Source organism: Artemia sp. Qi Xiang Cuo, chromosome 10, assembly GCF_049724085.1.
Source record: "Artemia sp. Qi Xiang Cuo chromosome 10, ASM4972408v1, whole genome shotgun sequence".
Lineage (NCBI taxonomy): Eukaryota > Metazoa > Arthropoda > Branchiopoda > Anostraca > Artemiidae > Artemia > Artemia sp. Qi Xiang Cuo.
The window spans coordinates 68,986,451-69,007,153 of NC_142803.1; the positions used below are offsets into that span (position 1 = coordinate 68,986,451).

A 20,703-nucleotide genomic window follows, 5' to 3' on the forward strand; every position below is an offset into this window, starting at 1 on the left:
CTACTTTGCCTGTAAGCTTTTACTTCCATTTTCCTTTGAGAGCTCAATTTCGATAGACTTTTGCAAACTTACTTACCTTAAATACCACAAATCGCACATGCCAGTGACTTACGTAGCACGCACTTACTAGGCATGTTAACTTAATTAGTGCACCAAAATCAACAAATCACAGCAAAAAATCAGCACACCGAAATCAACAAGTCACTGCGAAAATCGCTGCAAAGGCTAAATACCTGAATGGTAAATGCCGGTGCCGAGGGTCCTGACAGCGTGCCCGTAATCTTTTGAATTTTTTCTCCACGCCGGCATTTCTCCACGTCTTTCATTGACAGCCTGCCGCCGATAAATCGATGCTGTGTCGGGGTCTACCTTTAGATTCCCTCGACAAAGCATTCCCAAGCAGCGCCGAGAAATCCGCTGCTTCATTGTAGTTTGAAAATAGAAAAATGTTTTTCGAAGAAATAGAAGATCTGATTTACTTATATCAAACTTGTGCTCATGTGGAGGATATTAGAGATGGGAAAAGTATTTCTGCCCATTCAATAAAAAAATTATTTTCTAAATCGACTAGCTTGGACTTTTGGTAAAATTCTACTTTAGCTACTTTTGGCTATCTTGGAAAGGGGTTAGGTTAGGAAAATGAAACTTTCAGGGATGGGTCTACAGGCTAAAGTATCCTGGCAGATATTTTGAAGTACCTACCTCCACTCCTCCTCCCTCTAGAGGGTCCTGACCTTTGATGACCTTTACAAATCTATGTGTTATAAAAGTGAAATCTTGCAAAATAGATCTTCTGCTTAAATGAAGTACAACAAAATTATTATCAGCTTCACAACTTTACTCTGACCTAATTTATAAGGTTTTAAAGATATATAAATACATTTTCTAAATTTTGAAAAAAAAACATTGATATGACTTAAAACTCTGCTGAAATAGGCCTAGGCTAATAGAAATTGCATTTTCAGAACTGAAACCAGAAAAAGAAACTGATCACTGAAAATTAAGGTAAAATGTTGTTTTGTTATAATTTCAATAGGTATAAATCTGTCATGTAGGCAAATTTCAGGGCCCTCCAGAGGGACAAGGAATTTAGGTTGGTACTTCAAAATACCTTCCCAGGACATAGGCTACTTTAGTGTTTAGACCCATCCTTGAAAGTTTCATTTTCCTAACCCAACCCCTTTCCAAGATAGCCAAAAGTTACTAAAGTAGAATTTTACTGGACTTTTTATTGCACTGTTATACTCTAAGAATTCCAACTTTTTCTGTAGCCCAGACTGCAGTAAATTTGCAGTTTACAACATAGCCTAGGCTAATTTTGCTAGAATTAAAGTGAATGTATCACCTCATGTCCTTTTTTATGCTCTTTCATAATTCAATAATTACCTCTAGAAGAAATTAATATAGGCCTATTGAGCCCTTAAAGATGTAAAAACAGCCTGTAGAAACCAAAAGTTTAATGATGGGTTTAAAAAAGGTAAATATTTTCCAAATCATATTATTGAGTTACAAATAAAGTGAATATACCACTCAATGCCTTTTTTATGCTCTTTACAAATATAATAGCCTAATCATTTTTGTTGGAAATGAATTTTAGCCCCCACCCCTGTATATACCAATTCAGGGTATATTTGCACATTAGGAAGGTAGAATTAAAGTTTAAACTTACCTCTCATTTGCATCAGAAATAAACTTTACCCCCACCCCCCTAACTTGCAAATATATAGGCTACCCTGAATTGATATAGGGATAGGGGTAAAATTATTTCCAACAAAAATGATTTATTATATTTGTAATGAACATAAAAAAAAGGCATTGAGTGGTATGTTTACTTTTATTTGTAAGTCATTACTATTGAACTGCCAAAAATTTACCTAAATTTGAGACCAGTCCTGGTCATAAGGAGCCATGTTAAGAAAACAAGGTAAAATTCTACTTCAGCTACTTTTGGCAACCTTACAAATGAGTTAGGTTAGGAAAATGAAACTTTCAGGGATAGGCCTACAAGCTAAAGTATAGGTAAATTTTTTGCAGTTCATATTATTGACTTACAAATAAAGTAAACATACCACTGTGCCTTTTTTCATGCTCTTTCCATATATAGGCCTAATAATCTTTTTTGTTGGAAATGAATTTTACCCCTACCCCCATACATACCAATTCAGGTTATATGTTTGCACATTAGGGGGGGGGCTAATGTTTGAACTTAACTCTCATTTGCATCAGAAATGAATTTTATCTCCCCCCCTTATGTGCAAATATATACCCTGAATTGGTATGTATAGGGGTGAGACTAAAATTCATTTGCAACAAAAATGATTATTATATATGGAAATAGCATAAAAAAAGCATTGAGTGGTATATTTACTTTATTTATAAGTCAATAATATGAACTGTGAAAAATTTGCCAAAGTATGTCCTGGGAAGGTATTTTGAAGTACCTACCTTCACTCCTTCTCCCTTTAGAGGGTCCTGAAATTTGCCTACATGACAAGTCTATACCTATTGAAATTTTGACAAAACAACATTTTACCTTAATTTTTAGTTATCAGTTTCTTTTTCATCTGGCTTTAGTTCTCAGATGCATTTTCTTTTGCTTATGTATAACTTCAAGCTCAATCGATGTTTTTTTTTTTCAAAATTTAATGAATGCATTAGCATATCTAGAAAACCGCATAAATTGGGATTGAGCAAAGTAGTTCGGCTGGAAATAATTTTACTGCACTTCATTTAAGCAGAAGATCTATTTTTCAATGTTTCACTTTTATAACACACATATTGTAAATGTCATCAAAGGTCAAGGCCCTCTAGAGGGAGAAGAAGTGGAGGTAGATACTTAAAATACCTTTTGAGGACATACATTAGTCTGTAGACCTATCCCTGAAAGTTTTCATTTTTCCTAACCTAACCCCTTCCCAAGATAGCAAAAAGTAGCTAAATTAGAATTTTACCAAAAACAATTCTTACTTCCCAATATGCAAAACTATCTTAGTTAACATATTATCCAAGGAGATCACCTTTATCCTAACTATTTTCCTTGTTTTTCCAGTTTTGCAATCACGTTTTTCCATAGGGTAAAGGTACCAATGATTTAACAGTTTTTCTGCTCCAGAAGTCCTAATTTAAAGACTTTTGGTTTGAAAAGGGTTGCATTATGTAGGAAAAATATCTAGGAAACTAACTGTTTGATGAGAAGTTTCAAGTTTTATCTGAAAAGGGTACAAAACTTCAAATTTTCACAATTAGAGCATTTTCACCTACAAATTCAACACAACAAAAAAGTTACCTGTTTTCAATGCAAGTCAGAACCCAATTCAACATGTGTCAAACTTGGGGAATACCTTTGGGTGAAACCTGGTGTATTTGACACATATATTCTTGTTTCTTTGTTTTTCTTCCACCTCATTTAATGTATAAAACACTATTCAGAAACTAGAAGTAATAAAACTAACAACATTTGTTCAATGATGTAGTATTTAGTATAACACAATTGTTTCACTAGCATTTTGGAAGAGATAGGGTCTATGAAAACAGGAGTGGATTTCAAGAAATTTATGAAGTTTATAGCCATTATATTTGATTTAGTTGATTTTATTTTCATATGCAGATCCTTAGCTTCATCCAAAACATAGGTTAGGATTTTATTTTAATTTCTTTTTGGGGGGGGGGCAATTTTGATATTTCTATGACATGGTTCTAGGCATTTCGCCCCCCCCTCCAGAAAATAAGATTTTTCAAATTTGACAATTTTTTTAGTTTCTTTGATAAGTACTAAGGAAAGGGAAAAACAACTTCCATGTGAACCTCAACAATTTTTGGCAGTAGTGGGCATCCATAAAATTGACAGCTATATTTTAGTCAGTCAACCCTGGAATTTTGACACCAATTATTTCTCATTTGTTTTACATGTTCAGGGAAGTTTCAACAGAGTCACCTATATTTTGACAGGGTCTGTTGCTGTCTGTCAAAAATTTTTGATGAGGTTACAACAAGATATTTGCAAAAGAAATAAATCAATTTGTAGAAGCCATTATCTACGGTTGAATTTGACTGAAGGAACATTTTTAGTGCACCTGGTTTCCTACTAAATTAAACAAGAATTTTTGGCACTTGGAACCTAGTTTTGACAATGTAATATTTCTTGCCATTTTAATTTTATCAAGAAAAAGCTAATGTGACTAGAATTCAGATAAAATCAGATGTATCTTGATGCATTGGTGCCAATCCCAACTTTTTTTTGCAATAAATAACCAAGTAACTGCGGTTTGAACATTGCATACCTGAAAAATTGTCAGGAGCTCCTTTCTTGTCAAAAACAGGAAACTGACTGAATTAAATGTTCTTATCTTATCCAGGTGTACTGGATATTATGTCAACGTTTCCTATCCTTGAAATACAAAAACGGCTTCAAGAGATGGCACTCCAAGTCACTGCTAAGCAGAGTTATTCCGTTTTGAAGGAAAATTTTGACAGGGGTTCCAAAATTGCACTGTCAAATCATTGGTACCTTTACCCTATTTTGTCATTTCTCAAAGTCTTGAAAGTTGTTTTAAACCAAAAACTCAAGAGCCATCTAGCTAACATAACCTAAGCCTATTTATATCTTATAACCTAATATTAGCCTATTCATATCTTTTTTTAGATGGCAGTGATGGTGTTTAAATTCCCTATATAAAATAATTGAAAATGGAAAATGCAATCAAATATTTTTGTTTTTCACAATTTTGTTAAAAATTATTCTACAACTGTGAAAATATTTAGGATAAAGGTGCTCCCCCTGGAAAATATGTTAACTAGGATTATTAAACATATTTTGAAGTAAGAAATGTTTTCTTAACATCTCTCCTTATGACCAGTACTGGTCCTAAATTTATACCAGCTGTATTTAGAAAGAAATTAAAAGAGCTGGAGACCCTCTCAAAAATAATTTCAGTTTTGCTGTCATTTTTGTAGAATTTCAGGCTCTTTTAAAAAATCTCCCAAAATATAGTACTGGCAAACTAGAGTTTGACCCCTGACAAATTGCAACAGAAATGATTTTTACACCATGTTGTATGGAGAAAAGAAAAGGTGAACAACATATCCAAAGTTGCACATTCTAGGTCGACACAAGACTAGTTTCTTTTGCTTTGTGTCAATTTTTTCAGTTAACAAAAAAAAAATGAACTGTCCATAAATGTTTGTTTTTCTGTATATGAAGTGTTGTCCCGATGTAAAATGAAGAGCTGAGACCAAAAATGAAAGCAAAATTGATGTAAAATGTACTAGAAAAAAAGTTTCATAATCATCAAAATGTGATTTTACCCTTCTCATCATTGTGACCTCTTTTTCATCATACTATCAAAATGCAACTGTTCTGACATTAAATGATGAGCTGAGTCCAAAAATCAAATTACACTGATGTAATGCCTACTAGAAAACCCGTTTCATATTCATCAGTATGCATTTTTTTATTTTCATTTGACATATTTCTTATAGCACTTGTTGCCATCAATTTGTCAATTGTTGGTAAAAACAAATTGCAAAAGAAATTATTTTTACACCTTGTTGTAGAGGGAAAAAAGCTGAACATTAAATCCAAAGTTACACATTCTAGGCTGATGCGAAACTAGTTTTTTTTTTTTTTTTTAGTATTGTGTCAGTTTTCTCACTTTCCTAACCAAAAAATTAAGTTCCAGTAATTGTTCGTTTTTCTTTAACTGAATAATTATTCTGATGTAAAAAGATGAGATGAGTGCAAGAATGGAGTCAAATTTCGGTGTACATATATAAAGAAGTTTCATAATCATCAATATAATCTGGAGAAGGTAAGAAAGAAGGGTGTGCAAAAGCACATGATGGCTGGCCCCCAGCCCCTCATTGCACTTCCTGGCTGAAGGGACATGAAACAGAGATCAGTACCGCCGGTTTGGACTTTAAGGGCCTAGTGCCATCATACTTGCTTTTTTTTTTTTACTTACTACCATTAGTGGATAGATAAATTATGCAAAAGTAATATTCTCCAAAGACAAACAGGTTATATATAACAATAAAATTCAACATTCAATAAATAAGTCTAATATAAAATATTCAGTATCCTACAACTCTTTGGCGTTTTGAAAAAAGGGCCTGATTCCACTTTTTCAAAAAGTTAGTTAAGCATGTGGTTTGAAAGAGTTTCAAGAGATTTATCCATTGGTCTATTGAAAATGGACTTATGTTTTAATCTGACCAAGTTATATGTCTTTCTAAAAGGGTGTAGAAAAGATTATAAGTCCTTTATCTTTTAAATAGCAACCAATTCAGTAGTTTGAACATTTCTAGTCAGAAAGTGATCAGAAAATTCTGATCAGAATGTGGACTAGGAATCAGTCTTTAAGTTTCTTGAATTCTGATTTGTGAGAAAGATTTTTTCATTGTGCCTTTTTATTTTCATTTTGCTTTCCTGTAAAATTAAAAAAAGTGGACTTTTGCCCTTTTTGCAAAACACCATGTAATCATACCTCACAAATAATAGTGTTAGTATAATTGATTTTACAGGGTCATGGCCACAACTTACAGAGTTTGACCTCAGTTTTATTTTAACACAATTCATAGAGATGCCATTGACATACCCCTCATAAGAAATATTTTGCATATTTTCTAGAAGTCTAAAATTTTCCTGTAAACTTATTGGAAACAAAAACCCTTCATAACATTTTTGATTTGACAATTCAAAGTTTTGGATTCAATATGTTTCTATTTTCAAGCTATTATGTGGTTATTTAATTGCTGTGTATTAGATTGTGCAAGTTAAAAATAAAAGATTACAACCTTTGGGATCTAACTTACCTCCTCAATCTGTATATTTATTACTGGTAAGAATTTCTGTTTATCCAGGGACCATCCTTGTGAAATTTTATGGAAGATACATCCTTAACTGGTTGGGTGGGGTTTGAAATTACCCCATATACTTTTGTTTTTGAGATTTCAGATTAGCCCTTGGCGCTATGCAATCCTGGTGTGGTGCTTAAAGATTACATGGAGCCACAATTTTGTAGCCCCTAGGGTTATTAAGTATTTGGTTTGCAGTGAAAACATTATCTGCAATGAGAAACAAAGCTTTTTCTTTGTCATTGCTGGGATTAAAAAGTAAACTCCATGATGTCTCAAATTCAGATGGTTCCCACTACTGTTAGCCAGCAGCAAAGATTATTGTGGACACTTCAATGTGAACATAACAAAAACATTCTATATTTGACTTGTTTATTGAATCTTGATTTTTATTGTTATAAATAGCCTAGGTATCTTTGGAGTATATTACTTTTGAACAATTTTGTTTACTAACTACTGGTATGTTTTTAACCACCTTCCAAACCTTTTACTAGTGCTAATAACTTTTTTGTGTGGTTACAAAAATAATGTATCTGTGGGGCCCCTTCAAATGCTCAAGATGCAATTTGCTCCAGAAGTGTTTATTGGATTGTGAAAGAGCATAAAAAAGGCATCAAGTGATATATTCAGTTTCAGCCTTGCTAATTATGTTGTAAACTGCAAATCAACCTAACATTTGACTATTAAGACTAAGGAAAATAATAACTCTCATTCCTGAATCAGCTGTAAATGACAATTTTTTCATTAGACAGTTTTTTTAATGTGTTTAAACTTTTGACAACTATGGACTGTTTTATATTTTAAGGTTTTAAACAATTATTTTTTAAACAAGATTGTATGGACAATTTATAAAAGTGGCAATTTTAGTAGCACGCTGGTTAACACAACTTTCAGAAATAAGCTCAAAAATAAAGCTGCCTCAAGCTAGATTAACTATTTATCTTTTAAACGTCAATAATGTATGTCTGGAAAGTAATTGTGTACCCTAAAAAGTTAAAAAATATGTCTCTATATTTGAAATTCAGTGTATGGGTGTGTGTTTTTGTTAAATTGTTCCCCACCCTCCTCTATAAAATGATGAAGAAAAATTTAGGCTTTGAAATGTGCTCCTTTAAATGAATTAGTTTTTTTCACTCTTCCAGGAAAAAAAAACAGAATCCTTATAAGGGTAAGATCTGTATATATATGGGCACATACATGCAGAAGCCGCCCCCCCTGGCCTATAAAAGTGGAGGAACAACTTTTTTGCTTGGCGGATAACTTGTTTTGCCTGATGAATTTAACTTCCAGAGTAGTTGTACAGCCCAACATAATGCACAGTAAAGTTCTTACTTATAAGGCTTGGACTACTTCTTCCTTGCTTATAATGTTTGAAAGAATTTATTTAAATGGGTTTTAATGAAAAGAAATGCATTGGCTTGTGGTTTGGTCCAAGTCTTGCAAATTGCTTTGCCCAAACCAGTAGTCCAGTAAAAGTATGCTATAAATATTACTTGACTTAGAGAGAAATTTAAGACTGGTACCGATAGACCAAAAGTTACACAGATAGATTAGTGTTGCATTATGTTTTGCAATAAATTTTCATGTAGATATACTTGTACTGGTTTTACTCTTAGGCAAGAATTTGAAATATTTTACCTGTTAGAATTTATTATCAAGAGGCTGTATCAAGGCTAGACTTTATCAGCTCCTAGCTCATTGTAGGGCTTTTAATAATAACAATGATGACTATCATGTAAATATTTTTCTTAGAAGCAATCTCAGGAAACCACTAACTCAGTCTAGAAAAGGACTGGAATACAGTATCTGAAATTTATTTCTACAATTGATATTAATATGCCAACATAGTACAGCAGAAACAGGGGGGATTCCCCTTTCTCTATAAGGTTAGTTCAAAGGAACTCCCTGTTAGGTGCTAAGAAACCCCCTGCTAAGAGAGTCCTCTAATACCCTTGAAGGTATAGATTTTTGTGTATCTGTGATTACAAGGGAAAAACTAATATTGAAAAAAAATGTTATTCCTTAATTTGATTGTTTACTTATATTTACATGTTATTTTATATTTTTTGTAGCATCTCAAATCACTATTGCCATGTATTTTGATATTTCTATCGTCAGCTTTTGGATTTTATGTCCCTGGTGTAGCTCCTGTTGAATTTACAAAAGGAGATTCAGTTAGTGTAAGAGCTGTAAAAATGACCAGTGCAAGGACACAGTTGCCATATCGCTATGAATCTTTTCCATTTTGTGAGCCTAAACAAAAAGAATTTATTCCAGAAAATTTAGGTGAGTTCTGTTTTTGACTGTTATATCTGAAAAGTTTGTCTGTTTTATGTGTTTTCATATATTGCTTCTGGTTTGAATTTCCCCATCTTTAAATGATTAATAAAAAAAAATCTTCTTCAAAAAGGAAGTTTTTCAAAGAAAACTAAAGAGCCATATTAAAACTTAAAGTGAGTAGAAATGAACTCATATGAAAATTGAAACATAAAACGAACAGAAATTACTACCAATGAACACACAAGACAAGCAAAAATTGAAATGAATAATCATGATAAATACAGAAATAACTGACGTTGTTATAGTTGAATAAATGAACATGAAAACAAATAGAAATTAAAATGAATAGTCAAATCAAAGTTAGAATGAACATGAATTTTCACAAACATGAGTAGGATAATTATCCCCTAAACATTGTACAGGCCTGGGTGATATTTCTGCCTTGCTGGAAACAGTTTGTATTCCAAGCAGCATGATTTTTATTTGATGTAACATAAACAACTCCCAAGAAATATGACAAAACTAGCCAATATTTACAAATAAGAGTGGTGTCCCCCCCCCTTCTTTGTCAACCCCACAAGCTGTTTGAGTATCATTTATGTCTTGTTGAAAACAAGAAATATATTATGAACAGTCTGGTTTTACCTGTCAAAACATCCACAAAATAGACAAAAAATACTTTGATAATCAAGTTTACCAGACAGAACTAATGAATGTCAGGAAATCAATTCTTGGAAATCTGAAAAACTTTATGTCCTTCAATGTTAGAATAATAAAATGGCACAGTACATGTATTTAAACAGTATGATCATCTCCTAACTCAACCATTGGACACACCAGACCACAATGTAGCTCCTCCCAGAGAACAATTAAACCAAGAGGAAAATAAGAAACATTAGATTTTTTCATTGGTAGCATGTTTGTGGCATCACTATTCACAGCCTGGAGGATATGAACCGAAATAAGACAAATCAAATGTTTAGGGGATACAGGAGAATGCAATACGTTGAAGAGTTAAAAAAGAAAAAGGAAGATAATTGGTCTGACTGTAATAATGCAAAACGTAAAGATAACATTCGTTTGAGAATGGAAAGGAAAACAACGAATGAATATATAAGGATAATCAAGGTAAAAATAAGTTTTTATTTGAACAGTACCATAACGTGCAGACATTTGATTAGGAAATCAACCCCCTCCCTTCATCCGAAAAAGAAAATCCTAGAAATGTGCATGACTAAAATCATTTGTTATGGCATCTGCAAAAGTCTTTTGCTATGTCATATTAAAGCTTAATAATTAAGCTACAGCAAATTATGCAAGCAAGGCTATTGGTAGATCTAGTGAATAGCCATACCCCACCCACTCCCTCTAGCTCCAAACATGCCCTGGACAAAACGAAGTTTTATTAGCAACTGACAATAAACTTGATAAATAGAACAATTAAATAATTTTAAATACTCATAACGTAGTTCTGAAACATTCCGTGGTTTATACCAAACTTTTATGTAACCCAAAACTGGAAAGGTAATGAAAAAAATTGTGAGGGTTAACTTAATGAATCATACAAATAATGCTTTTTGATGAGAATTTTTGTGAAATCTGCAAGTTTGTGGCATAATATTTACAACAATGATAACAATAAGCATTATCTTATATTCTTTTTATAGTACAAGTACAATTCTTATGATTTCCTTCAATTTTCTGAAAACTCACTAAGAATTTCACAACAAACAGTTCTTAACAGACATTTGGAATTTTCTTTGATGGGGCTATTCCACCAGTCATTAGAAAAAAAACAAAAAAACAAAGGTCCTGCGTCAAATTTCGAAGGAATTTTATGGCCCCAAAAAAGATAATAAAAGAAGAAAAATTCAAGGGAATATTTTTCTTTACCAAGAAGAAAAAAGTTCTGACACTCCGTGGTGCAATATTACAATCTGAAGCAATAGATTAATGTGAAGCCTAATAGATAATCTGTGCTAAAACTGTTGGGTTGCCCCTTTGTGGTAAAACATTTTGTGGCAAATTTCAAATAGTACTGCCACTTTACAGACCTCTCTCCCACTATTTATGAAATTCTGGCAATTTCCCTGTTGCAGCGTTGATAAGAATTTAGCACTGGAAGTTTCCGTATCTGCTAAAACGTAACCCAAACCCCCCTTTTAGAAACCCTGGATCCACTACTAAGTCAAGTTGCAAGTCTGTTAGATGGGACATTAGCAAACTACTTTGCTGGTTCACCCCCTTTCTTTCTGCTTTTGCAATCATAAATAATACAGGTTCGCACCATTTTTTAAAGTTGCCCCAGCTACTGAGAAATATACAATGAAGCGCTTAAACAAAGGATATGAGAGGAGCTTTTATATGCGCCAAGACCCTTGGTGACATATGTTTTTTAGTTTGATCATACTGCATAGATATGTTTACTGTGTAAAAGGGCAAGGGCAAATGTTTAATATATATTTTGATTTCAGTAAAATACAAATAAAAGTCTGGCTTTAGAAGGCTTAGGGGTGGCAGGCCTGCTTCTGTTTGTGATAATTTATGTTTGTTTTAATTTTGACTTGATTATTCATTTTTTTTTTGCATTCATATATATAATTTCTGTTTTTTTTTATTCATTATTGATTGTAATGTTTGTTTCTTATAAATTTCAATTATATTATATGACTGTATTTCTGCTTGTCTTATTATTTGATAAACAAGTAATTTTATTTCTCTTATTCCAGACAGATACATTAAAGTGATTAGTGCTATGCACAAGAATAACACTGCTGCAGCTAAGGTAGGAAATGAGGTTAGCAGCTGGTTTTGTATTAAATCGGGAGTTAAGCAGGGTTGTGTTCTATCCCCCTTTATATGGATAATTTGGTGGACTTTGTCTTAAGGAGCAAAGGAAAGGCAATGGGAGACTATGGAATCAAATGGGGAGAAGAAATTCTCCTGGATTTAGACTATGCTGATGATTTAAGCATCCTAGATGAAAGAGTGAGCCAAATGAATGAACTTTTAGAGGTTTTTCGTGTTCAGGGTGCTAGAATATGTTTGAAAATTAATTAGTAAGGTGGACAGCTTCACTTACCTTGGTAGTATTAATAGTAAAGACGGAGGGAGCAGTGAAGATTTTAAAAGCAGAATAGCCAAGGCTCAGGGTATTTATTCACAGTTAAAAAAAAGTTTGGAAGAATAGGAAGATAAGTCTGCAAACCAAGATTAGAATATTGAGAGGTACAGTGATGACAGTGATCAAACATGGCTCTGAAGCATGGGCGCTCTGAAAAGCAGATGAAGATTTGCTAGATGTTTTCCAGAAAAATTGCATGTGGATTGTTCTGGATACCCTGCTGACTGACAGTTTTTCAAACCGTAGGCTATACGATAAGTGTGGTTCAATCCCGCTTTCTAAGGCTATAATGAGAGAAAGCTTGAGATTGCTAGGGCTTGTTCTGCAGATGAAGGATTGCAGATTGCCACATATTGTCTTTTTTGGGCAACCATCTTGGGCTAAACAGAAAGCAGTTTGTCCGCGGTTGGAGTGGGAGGATGTCATAAAAAAGGTTTAAAGGAAATGGGAACTTCCTGGGAGGGTGTAAATAGGGAGGCTTTAATTAGAATGGGATGGAGGAAGAGTCTGCGTAGCTGTTTTGGCCTCTGGCAGCTTGGTGTTGGGGTGTTTTGCTAGTAGTAGCAGTATGTCTGCTTATTATTTCTGCCTGTCGGAATTTCTGTGAGCCATTTTCGTTTTCCTACTTAAGATTTAACATGATTGATAGTATTAGTTCAGTTTAATTAAATTCAATTTAGTCCAAATTTTTGATCAGTAGTTAAATTAGGATACAAACTTTTAATAATAGTTTAGTCTAGAATTCTGAATAGATGGAGAAATGGATTAATATTCCTATGAATTGAAAATTGTGCATCAGTTTTGGTCTCTAATGGGTTGAAGCTGTTCTGAACCCAATTATGCAGGGATCCTTGGGTGTACATGTATCTTAGTCTACTATTTTATTAATATAAAATTCTTGTGTAATATTTTGCTTTAATACTTTATTTGGTTAAAGAAATACATGTTAAGATTACTTGATAGAAATGCCTTTTGTGTCTTTTCAAAAAGAAATACAAAATTAGCCATCACAAATCAGTACAACCAGATTTGTTTCTGCCATTTTTTGTTTCAGTTGAGACCCCCCCCCCCTCCCCTACCACAATCTTGAAATTTTAGTTGATCTGTCCACATGGCCAAAAGTTTTAAGCAGATCAGGCTAAAAAAAAGATCCTTTTGACTTAGCCTAAAAGATTCACACAATTAAAAAAAAAAAAAAAAAAAAAAAAAAAAAAAACAATCCTTTGCCAACTAGGGGGTTTTGTGAATCAAAAAAATCCATATTTTTAATAATTTTTTTTCCCTCTTTGGCCCTGAATGCATCCACAGTAAGTTAATAGCCAATCAAAGACAAAATATAATTGGGTGTGTTTTGGGTGTCTTGAATCAGTACAATGGTTTTTCCATAACATGTCTGTTTTGCCTTGTATAGTCCTTGTAAGTCTAAGAATATCTGAGAAGCCAAAAATTCTTGCCTAATTTCAAGTGTCATACATCAATAGAACAAAAGTGCCTTGAAATTGTTTGATTTTGGTGGACCACGCTTCGAACCACTTTCCTATGTTTGTCTTCTTTCTCTCACACCACCTGAAAGGTTCAAGCTCAATCCCCCAACCATTTCCGAGATATTACATATATGGGTTGTGATGACCTAGATGGATATAGTATCTTTGATTTTAGCTCTGTACTCTGTTCCCAAACCGTTGTAAACCGATCAGAAACTAAGTAAAAAACAAGTTTTTTTTCAAGCGAAAGTATGCTCACGAGAATTTTTCAAGCCAAATTGTATGAAAGAAATTATTGGTGGGAATTTTCAGCAAGGAGGAACTTCCTGGGGGATTTTATGCAAAGAGAACTTTCCATTGAGGAATATTCTGCTGGGGGGATATTCCATCGAGGGGAGACAGATTTCTTGGTGTTATTTGAAAAAAAGATCAGAAATTAAATAGAAAAACAAGTTTTTTCATCTTAAACTGAGGAGTAACATCAAGATTGAAAATTAACAGAAATACCACGCTTTTTATGCTAAAGTTTGATTTTTTGTCGAAGTTGCTTAAGATCAACTCAAGAAACACAAGGGCTGTTTAATTTGAATCAAAAGATATTTTGTAAAGTACTGAAAAATATCACCGTGAAGAGTGAGAGATTGAGGAGGGGGCAGTCCCCCTCATATACAGAATAATTTCTGTTCGTGTTTAGTTATAATGTTGCTCCTTACTTTCAGTTGAAAAATGCTGTTTTTTTTACCTAATTCAAGCAAAACTTGCCTAACTTGCTGTTTTTATATTCTATCTTGAAGATGAGATTTTAAATGATAAGAGCAGGTTGGGATGCTGTAAACTATGCAACGGAATTGTAAATCCTTCTTCATAGCAAAATGAACCTCCTTTTGCACCACACAGGTTTCTTAGAATTGGTTTTTTAGCGATGTAACACGGGGAGATGGGAACTAAAAACTAGCCTTCTGTTGCTGCTTATAGTGCACCGCCCGGTGACTAAATTCAAAAAATGAAGGGATTTCTAAAAAAAAAAGTAAAATTGATATAATTTACCTATAATTTTATAGAATTAGCGCTGATATTTCTCTGTAACTGAAAGTTTTTCTTCAATAACTATTTTAAATCAGAATCTAGTCTGCATAGAGTAACCTTAGGTTAGATTGAGAAAAGCATAGCAGGTGAGTATGCTATTTGAATTTTAAGCTGTTAGGTGAACTGGTGACAAAATTTTGCTATAATATCCTTCACTGCATTTAAAGTATAACCAAAAGACAATTATTCAACATCTTAAGGTAACTAAAAAAAGAAGCTGATTCGTCATGTGCTAGATGTCTTTTTTTTTTTTTTTTTTTTTTTTTTTTTTTATTTACATTCATGCCAGTTTCTGCTATTACAAATTTCTCATATATTTTGGTGAGAGCTTTACATCATTTTTGGAGAATAAGATACACTTTTCGTCAGTATGTCTTAGCCATACGGGTAGGAAATACATGGATGGGGAATCATTCTATGGTTCGTTTTGACATTCGTGCCAGTTTCCGCTCTTACAAGTTTTTCTTATACTTTGGTGTGAACTCTTAGTCATTTTTAGAGGCTAAGATACAGTTTTCATCAGTATGTATGAACCATAGGGGTAGAACATAAATGGATGTCGAATCATTCTATGGTCCGAACCTACCATAAGCTAAATTACGAGTTACTTTTGATGACCTATTAACATAAGGTAAAATAAGGCCCTGTGTACCAATGAGTCGAGTACACGCCTAACATCGTATGCTGCTAGAACGAGACTTTCCTGGACCAGTTCAGCCTCCGCTAGGGCATTAACTACAACACTAAGGGCATCAACGCCTCCTATTTATTCTGAAAACCAAACTGGTATGGCGGAACTCGGAACCTAAGGTGACGAAATATGATCGTGTGGCGCTCTTGCAGAAAAAGTTATTTTTGACAGCAAATACTGGCTGGCTCGGAGCTACTTCTGAAACTATGATTAATTGGTAATTCTATGCTTGGTCCATCTTTGAATCACTGAATTTTCCTTCGCTAGAGAAAATTAAATTATATAATTGGGGTTTAAAGAGTTTATTTTTTGTTTTATCATTATTTTGAACCACAAGTATATGGGGAGACCTCACCAAACAAAATTTAGTATGGGACCAAATTAATTTCTCTTTTCTGTTTTATTAAACAAGTTTTTTTTGTGTTTGAGTTAGAATTATTAAAACCTTAAGCCTCATTAAAGCGTTTAAAACTTTAATTTTCCTTATTATTAAACCTCTGGCCTCTGAATTCTTAAGCTGCTTAAGTATGGTATATTTTGGTGGTTCTAAATTTTACTAAATGCTAAGTTTCAATGAATGATGATAACATGTTATTACTTGTATATTAATTTTTTGTCTTTTATCTCCTAAGGTGAAATTTTGCGTGGGGACCGAATCATCAACACACCATACGATGTGAAGATGTTGGAAAACCAGGAGTGTAACATCTTATGTAATAGTAAAGACACACCAATGGTATGGAGTAAAGAAGACAGTGCGGAAGCAGCTAATCGAATCAAAAAGGAGTATTATGTTCAACTGTAAGTCTCAGGTGTTCAAACGAAGACAGTGGAAATAAAATCTAATTGTTTTAATCGGTTAAGTAGAAACTTACATAAACATTGATATCTTATAAATCGGAAACAAATGAAAATTTTACACTTCATGAAAAAGATCTTTTTCATGTTTTGGTTGTAGCAGGCACAAAATTTAAAAAACAGGAACGTGGAGAAATATCAACAATAAATAATTGGCGAAAATTCACTTCATACCAATGGTATATAGTGAAGAAAGTAGCCCGAAACCAGCCAATTGAATAAAAAAGGAGTTATATGTTCAATTTTAAGTTTTAGGTCTGGAGATAAGGACAGTGGAAATAAAATCTTTTTGCATGATTTCCGTTCAAATAAGGAGGAACATGCCTACATTAGTGCTAAGAAGTTTGTATCTGACCCAATTTTGAAGAGATATCTGACCCAATTTAGTTCTCCAATCATATCATTGAAATTTCTTTGTGATTCTGCTTCAAACAGGGTAATTGCTAGAAATTCGGTGATGGGAGGGGCAGGTATATGTTGAAGGGTGTTCTGCTACGGAGATTTCTGATTTCTGCAGATTTCTGCAAAATCTGCTACGGAGTGTTTATTAGAGTGGCCGAAAATCTGTTAGGGACAAAATTTGCTAGGGAGGGTTTATTAGAGTGGCCGAAAATCTTCTTGGGTCAAAATGTGCCGGGAAGTATGTATTACAGTGGCCGAAAATCTGCCAGGGAGTGTTTATTAGGGTGGCTAAAGATCTGCTTTAGTCAAAATTTTCTACGGAGGGTTTATTTGAGGGGCCGAAAATCTGCTTGTGTCAAAATCTACTACGAAGTGTTTATTAAAATGGCTGAAAATCTGCTAGGGACAAAATCTACTAGGGAGGGTTTATTAGAGTGGCCGAAAATCTGCTTGGGTCAAATTTGCCAGGGATTGTTTATTAGAGTGGCCGAAGATCTGCTATGGACAAATTTACGAGGGAGGATTCATTAGAGTGGCCGAAAATCTGCTATGGTCAAAATCTTCTAGAAAATCTGCTGGGGTCAAAATCTACTAAGGAGTGTTTATTAGAGTGGCCGAAAATCTGCTTGGGTCATCCAATCATACAGATCCTTGCATGAATCTCGTTCAAAAAATGAGCAACATGCCTTCCTTTCTGCTAAAAGCTTGGCAGTGAAGGGGTGAGAGAGGGGTAGGGTGGATGCTGGAGGTCCACAAACCGACTTTGTGCCTCCAATGCTACAAATTGAAAATGATTGTGCAATACTGCTTTAAATAAGTTGTAATTTGCCTAACAGTCAGCTAAAAGTTTCATGATGACACTGGGGGAGGGGTCAAGAACCCTCAAGGTAGGCCATTAGTTTTTGTACCTTTCAAAATATACAATTCCTCTGCCCAAGTCCCAAATGTAGAATATAACATAGTATCCTAACCAATATCATAAACAGAAATTCATTATAACGGTTGATGGGACCATTTTTGGACTCTTTGTAAGTCTTTCTATATCGGAATCTTTGATTTTTCATTTTTATTATTCAAAGAAAATATTTTGGTGAAATATAGCTCAGCATTTTTAAGATATAGATTTCTTAAGTATCTTAAGACCTAAATATATTTGTTTTTCCGACTGACGGAGATACTAGTGACTCAGATGAATTTTACTTACAGTTACAGGAGCAAATAGACAGGGTCCCAGGTAGAAATATGATGTTTTTATTAGGAGATTTTAAAGCCCAAGTCGGTAGAAATGGTGATAGATGGTATCCCAGCCTAGGTAAATTTGGTTTAGGAAAAGAAAACTGTAATGGATACAGACTTTTCCAATTTTGTTGGTATAACAATCTAGTTATAACCAATACGGTGTTTGGTCATAAAATGGCTCATAAGTTAACATTGTATTCACGTGATGGTAAGACAGAAAACCTTATTGATTATTTTATAGTAAACCGGAGACTGACATGATCAATACAAGATACTAGGGTATATAGGAGTGCCGCTATTGAGGTTAAAAGTAAATATCACCATCTAGTAGTGTCAAGGGTTAATTTAAAACTGAAATATCGGAAGGGTAACTGCCTCCCGGGAGGTTATGATGTTTGTAGGCTCCAGGATGAGAATTTGAAAGAAACTTTCCAGGAACAGTTGAATACTAAACTTCAGAGTTTAAAATTTGATAATGTGGAAGATGGTTGGAATAATTTTAGAAAAATAATTTGTGAAGTTGCAGAAGCTGTATTAGGGAAGAAAGCTAGAACTGCAGCTAAGAATATTAGTGAAAATTCTTTATGTTTAATCGAAAGGAGAAAGGACTTGAACAAGAATTATCTGAGTGATAGATCATATGAAAACAAAAGGAATGTAAAGAAAGTGGAGAAAGTATTCAAATATGAGCCAAGGAGGTGTGAAGAGGAGGCCATGGATAAAATAGCCGAGGATCTGGAAGATGTAGCTAGATGGTATAATAGTTAAATATTGTACTTGCATGTTAACAAATTGAGAGGGAGTAGTCAATCTGACTTGGCCCAGTTAAAGACAGGAATGGGGCCGCAATTACAGATAAAGAAAAAACTAAAGAGAGATGGGCCGAATATTTTGAGAATTTGCTTAACCAAGATAGAGTTGCAGGAAAAGATATAGAGGAAAATGAAAAAGTTTTTGATTCCTTGAATGTGAAGGAAGATTTGTTTTATGAGGAGGAATTAGCAACAGTACTAAAAGGATTAAAAAATAATAAGGCTCAAAGTGGTGATAGAGTGGTAAATGAGTTTCTTAAATATGGTGGCTCTGAGGTTAGAAATAAGTTACTGGAGATCATGAATATGATTTTTGAAAACCATAATTAAGCCACTTTATAAGAAAGGTGATAAAAGTGAGTGTGGTAATTATCGAGGCATTAGTCTGGTCTCTGTAGGTAGTAAATTACTTTGTAATATGATACTTTTTAGACTGAGAGATGCCGTAGACAAAGTTTTAAGAGAAGAACAATGTGGTTTTAGAAAAGGTAGAGGATGTGTCGACAAAAATTTTCACTCAGGCTAATAATTGAGAAGTGCCTGAGTTTTCAAACACCTTTGGTCCTCAGTTTTATAGATTATGAGCAAGCGTTCGATTCTGTTGAATGAAGAGCTTTAGTAAAGGTTTTATCCTTGTATGGTATACCAGACAAATACATTAAAGTTATTAGTGCTATGTACGAGAATAACACTCCTACGGTTAAGGAAGGAAATTAGGTTAGCAGCTGGTTTTGTATTGAAGCAAGAGTTAAGCAGGGCTGTGTTCTATCCCCCTTTATATGGATTATTTTGATGGACTTTGTCTTAAGGAGCACAGGAAAGGCAATGGAAGACCACGGAGTCAAATGGGAGGAAAGTCTCCTGGACTTAGATTATGCTGATGATTTAAGCATCCTAAATGAAAGTTTGAGCAAACTGAATGAAGTTTCAGAGGTTTGAGAATTCAGGGTGCAAGAATAGGTTTGAAAATCACTGTTAAGTAGACAAAGTCACTAAGGCTAGGAATAAGTGAAGATGAAAAGGTAACGTTGTGTAATGAAAAGATTGATCAGGTGGGCAGCTCCACTTATCTTGGTAGTATTATTAGTAAAGATGGTGGGAGCAGTGAAGATGTTAAAAGTAGAATAGGTAAGGCTCAGGGTGTTTCTTCACAGTTAAAAAAAGTTTGGAAGAATAGGAAGATAAGTCTGCAAACCAAGGTTAGAATATTAGAAGCTACAGTGATGACAATGGTCAAATATTGCTCTGAAGCATGGACGCTCCGAAAAGCGGATGAAGATTTGCTAGATGTTTTCCAGAGAAATTGCTTAAGGATTGTTCTGGGTACCCGGCTGACTGACCGTATTTCAAACAATAGGCTATACGAAAAATGTGGTTCAATACCACTCTCTAGGGCTATAATGAAAGAAAGGTTGAGGTGGCTAGGGCACGTTGTGCGGATGAAGGATGATAGATTGCCGAAGATTGTTCTTTTCAGCCAACCGTCTAAGGCTAAAAGGAAAGCAGTTCGTCCTTGTTTAGGGTGGGAGGACGTCATAAAGAAAGATTTAAAGGAAATGGGAACTTCGTGGGTGGGTGTAAAAAGGGAGGCTGTGAATAGATTGGGGTGGAGGAGGAGCGTGCGTAGCTGTGTTGGCCTCAGGCGGCTTTGTGCTGTGGTGAGTTTTTAGTAGTAGTTGTAGTAGTATATTTATTGTTTTTACTTTAAACAAAATTCTCCCTTTTCCCAAAGAATTCGATAATCTGTTATTTCTAACCTAAGATTGTGGTTGTGATGTTCTGAAAGTCCAGACCCAGAACTGTCAGCAAAGGCTTATTATTATGATTTTTTTTTCTTTGGTGACCTTTTCTCACATGCTTATGGTTTACAAGGTT

General features: G+C 34.1%; 1 protein-coding gene across 3 annotated transcripts in view; it reads left to right on the top strand.

Annotated features, from left to right (window-relative positions):
* Positions 1 to 479: 479 nt before the first annotated feature.
* The window catches only part of TM9SF4 (transmembrane 9 superfamily protein member 4), a 78,264-nt gene continuing 58,040 nt past the window's right edge, over positions 480 to 20,703 (top strand). Inside the window, exons 1-3 of one of the 3 annotated variants that reach the window (XM_089095190.1) lie at positions 480 to 525; positions 8,925 to 9,138; positions 16,150 to 16,318. In XM_089095190.1, the coding sequence (XP_088951316.1) occupies positions 499 to 525; positions 8,925 to 9,138; positions 16,150 to 16,318 (410 nt within the window). In that variant the 5' untranslated portion in view covers positions 480 to 498. Of the gene's footprint in view, positions 584 to 7,109; positions 7,263 to 8,924; positions 9,139 to 16,149; positions 16,319 to 20,703 lie in introns of those variants that run through there. The other 2 variants (XM_089095192.1, XM_089095193.1) reach the window with 2 other exon arrangements.